This window comes from Brachionichthys hirsutus, chromosome 5, assembly GCF_040956055.1.
Source record: "Brachionichthys hirsutus isolate HB-005 chromosome 5, CSIRO-AGI_Bhir_v1, whole genome shotgun sequence".
NCBI classification, from domain to species: Eukaryota; Metazoa; Chordata; class Actinopteri; order Lophiiformes; family Brachionichthyidae; genus Brachionichthys; species Brachionichthys hirsutus.
The window spans coordinates 13,217,788-13,222,093 of NC_090901.1; the positions used below are offsets into that span (position 1 = coordinate 13,217,788).

Below are 4,306 nucleotides of genomic sequence, written 5' to 3' on the forward strand. Positions count from 1 at the left end.
CCATTGCTGTTGCATTTCTTTCTCAGACCGTGGACATTATGGGGAACTATTGATGTTCTGTTTTACTCCCAGAAGGTCACCAGAAAACTCGTTTTAACCCCCTGCTCTTCCCCTCATTTCAGCTGCCCCTGACTGGAGATTGCAGCGTTTCCTGCTGCATGTCTTACCACTAGATTCCCCTCCTGATTCAACCCCACCAGGAACCAGCGCTGGTGCTCTGGCCTGGGTGGGTTTGCCTTTGAAGAGCGGCGATGCCGTTGCTAAAGATTTGTCACTTGCTTTTTAATTGACTTGAGATTTTTGCTTTTATCTCAACCAGGCTTGACAGAGACTTCCTCAGTGGACTTGTAAAGAACTATTTACAATGGTTTTCCTCAGAATAGGTGCACGTCTCTCTTTGCTTCAAGGAGCTGCTAAGCCTAACCGCATCCTCCACCTTGGCTTCAGCTGGAGACCAGCTTAGGGAGATTCTCTAACTCACCACAAGATTTTCCACTTTGATGAATATAAAGCCGGGTGAGGAGTAAAAAAAAAAAAAAACTGTGAACCCTTTACTGGTGCATTCTGTCCAGTGCAGCTGGGGCAGATGAAGTAATTCATTTTGCCCCGTTGTCTCGCCTTTATTCATTATTCATTCATGGTTTACCGTGATGCGTGCGAATATCACAGCATCGAAATAGCGTTAAACGCTGAAAGCAATAAAAGCATCTCCGTGGATAATTTGCTGCAAAAGCTGAAACACCTGCACTTTTAGTGTTTGGAGGAGTTATTGTGCACACCTCGTAAGCAAGTCTCATAACCTCTCACAGCATCAGAGGCTTTGTAATCTTAGCACATCCAATGAGCTTTGCACATGCACAATAATAAACACTTCGCACCAAAATGCCGACTGAGTGATTAAAGGCAGCGAGGCCTTTTAAAGGAGCAGTGATGATGCAGCATCAACCTTTGCTCACATTTCACCGGTTCACAGTTCTGTTGTGCAACTGCCAAGACTTAATTGTAGGGTGCACTTCGGTAACACTGTTGCCAGGTGACCATGGACTGGAGGACTAATTAAACAGTTAACAGTTCATTGAATCTGTCTGTCAGTCAGGTGCATCCGCGAGAGTTTAGCGCTTTATCTTTGCTGGCAGAGAAATGTGTCGATTCAAAAATGGGTGAAGTGTGGCAGGAGACGAGAGGGGAGGAATGAAAGTACAACTACAGAAGATAGGGCATGCAGAGAGAGGAGGTAAGGGCGTAAGGGGATTAAGGGTTCCTGTGGAGACAAAAAAAAAAGGCAAAGGAGAATTACATCCTCTGGGATCTTATTAGATTAAGCAGGAAATGCTACATCAGCAATACTGTATTTCAAAATGGAAATGAAAGCTCTTCTGGGAGGAAAAAAAAGCCTATAGTTGCCTGTTTCTAATTGGATAAAATCTCCTCTCAGCAAGGAATCCATCAGAATTTATGTTCAATGTGACACTGAATTTTAATTCCCAAAAAAGATTCTTATTTTGCAGGCCCAATATGAAAACTGAAGAATAAATTATATTAATATGTATTAATATGTAGAGCAAAGTGATAAAATATTAGCCACCACTGCAGACTTTGAACAGGACTTCATCTTGCTGGACTCATAAGTGGATTCACTCCAAACGAGAGGAGACGGCAAAATGTGGAGGTTAAAGCTTTTATTTTGTAAGAAGAGCAGAAAATGGGGAGGGAAAATTTCACATTACCATCCACTCTGTGCATGGGAAAAATATAATTAGACTAATAAATGAAAACAGTCACTCTTCATGGGTATAGTCTATCAGTCCACTGAATACATTCAATGCACCAGCAATAATATATAATATAAGAATGTACTCTCTTGTTTAGAAATGTATAGAGATATAATTTTATAATTTGTATTATTGCATACATTTTACTGGGGTTCTTTTTCATTTATCTGCTTCACTCTTTGCATAAAAATATTTTTGATGTAAGCGCTATCCAGTCTAGGCCTTCTTCCATATTTTGCTTGATAATGTTCCTTTCTAACATCCTTCTCATCCCCACTGTGAAACTTCATCAGCACTTTAGGAGTAATGTTGTGTTAAATTGGATCAGAGCATCAGGATTTGTCGGGGATGGCTGATCATGTCCAGATGTCCCACAGAGAAGAGACAACGGGCTCCAGTATGCTCTTCTAACTTGCATGGCAAAATAAAGATGTGATCTTTAGCTACTGAAAATAGCATCGTCTGGCATTAATGTGGTGAATTTACACTAATACTTGGATGCAAATTTCTGTTGTGGTTGTTTTATTTTACAGTGTTGCTCATCATCAGTCACTCAATCATTTGTGCTACGTATATTGTTTTGCTTTGACTAGAACACTCACCATTCTCAGTATATTTCAGACCCCTCAGTGGAATGTGTGGAATACCACATTTGTGGCTAAATTAGTCTAACAATATTGTCTGTCATACTTCTTACTCAAACAAATTATGCTTGCCAGGTTCCAATTTATTGAGAAAATATGTGGAATAAATTGCCTGTTTGGGTGCAGCTCGCTAAATTGATTGAATTGTGTTGTTTCATTCATATTGTGCTTTCCAGTCAGTGTATTCGCACAACTTGACTGCACTAAGATGAAAAGTACAACACTGCCATCATATGGACACATGTTTAAAAAATAATAATAATAAACTTTCCCATCATAAACGACTGTGGTAAAAATTAAAGTAATGGCACACATAATACCACACGTTTATGTGTGCCATTAATTTAGACATGTTTAAACAAATCGAATGTTTTTGAACGATAGCTGCTAAAGCGGCCATCAGGCGGAACTCACTATTTCCCTTTAGAGGGGGACTCATATAGCCGTTGCACTCATAACAACGACGTTTCTCTTCCGGCTATCTTTTTTCCTTCGGATGGCGAAGGAATTGCACGCCCAGTTATATCAGTGATTGGATAGTATAGGTAGCTCCGTGTATTTTATTGGTTATGTTTATCAATAATATATGCGCGGTGACGCTTTCAGAGGGTGAGAAAGGCGGACGTTCCCTCGCCGTCATAGAAAGAAACACGTCACTTCCGTCTTGGGACTGCGGCTAGCTTGTTGGACAGTTTTGGTCATGTTTCGCAATGTTTTGGGTAGATTGGTGACAGAAGCGGTTCGTAATCCCCGATACGTGAAAGGTTCTGCTTCAGTACAGAGGATAACTCCCTTTGTGGTGTTCCGGGGGTTTTCGGACGTGAAGGACGGAGCGCAGCAGCCTTTTGATACCTCCCTGCTCGACTTCCTGGTTTGTCCGCTGTCCAAAAAGCCACTGAGGTAAAGCAGACTGTAAACATGGCTAAAAAAAAAAAAGGCCTGGAGCTTTGTTAGTCTTTGCTGTATTCTTTCTGTCTGTGGTGAAGCTTCGGGGCTACAAATTTAGCAAACAAGATGACGTTTCTGCTAGCGAGCAGAACCTCGTTTTGACCTCTGCGACACGCCACTCGTTTTTTGTTGTTTTTTTGCTCTTTGTAATTCAAATATTAAATAAAGTGTTTTTTGTTATGATTCGAATTCAGATTGTCGCGTTAACTGCAACAGAACAATAATTAAATCATTATTTATTCCAGTATGATTCTCTTCCAGGCTAACCCATATATTTAAACGTCATAATCAGATTATAAGTGTGACGTGACTGGATACTGTATTTGGTAGTGGCTTATGGCCTTGAATACATTATTCCGGTTCTTGTATTTATGTTTTAGTGTCTGTTTTTGCGGATCATGACGTGATTCTGTTGCTCTTGTCCCTCCCAAGGTACGATTCTGAAACGAATGTGCTCGTCAACGAGGAGCTTGGTATCGCCTATCCCATTGTCGATGGCATCCCCAATATGATCCCCCAGGAAGCCAGACTTCTGCAGAAAGACCCGCCGACCTCGCCCTCCGCTGGACCACGCAGATAGACTCTGATTTGTTGCGGCTTAAAGGCGCTCGGACTGGAAACTTCTTTCACAGTCGCTGGATGGTTCCCTGCTGCTCTCTACATCCATATTTATCATTTAGACCAGTAGCAACCTGAATCGGAAGCCTTGTATCAGAAGTATGTTGTCCCTGTCCACCATAGTGGGTCTGGTCCCAGTGGTGTCCCTCTTGGGTTTGCTGTACTCCGCTGCGGTGGATGAGAACTTCCCTCAGGGCTGCACCAGCAGCAACAGTCTGTGCTTCTACAGCCTGCTGCTGCCGGTCACCGTCCCCGTCTACGTCTTCTTCCACCTCTGGAGCTGGATGGGGATCAAGCTCTTCAGACATAACTAGGTTGTTCTGT

General features: G+C 42.2%; 1 protein-coding gene across 1 annotated transcript; it reads left to right on the forward strand.

Annotated features, from left to right (window-relative positions):
* The first annotated feature begins 3,088 nt into the window (after positions 1 to 3,088).
* On the forward strand, positions 3,089 to 4,079 carry pyurf (PIGY upstream open reading frame). Its single transcript, XM_068739591.1, has 2 exons — positions 3,089 to 3,316; positions 3,797 to 4,079. The coding sequence occupies exons 1-2, from the start codon at positions 3,117 to 3,119 to the stop codon at positions 3,942 to 3,944; spliced, it is 348 nt and encodes a 115-aa protein (XP_068595692.1). The 5' UTR covers positions 3,089 to 3,116; the 3' UTR covers positions 3,945 to 4,079.
* The last annotated feature ends 227 nt before the right edge of the window (positions 4,080 to 4,306 follow it).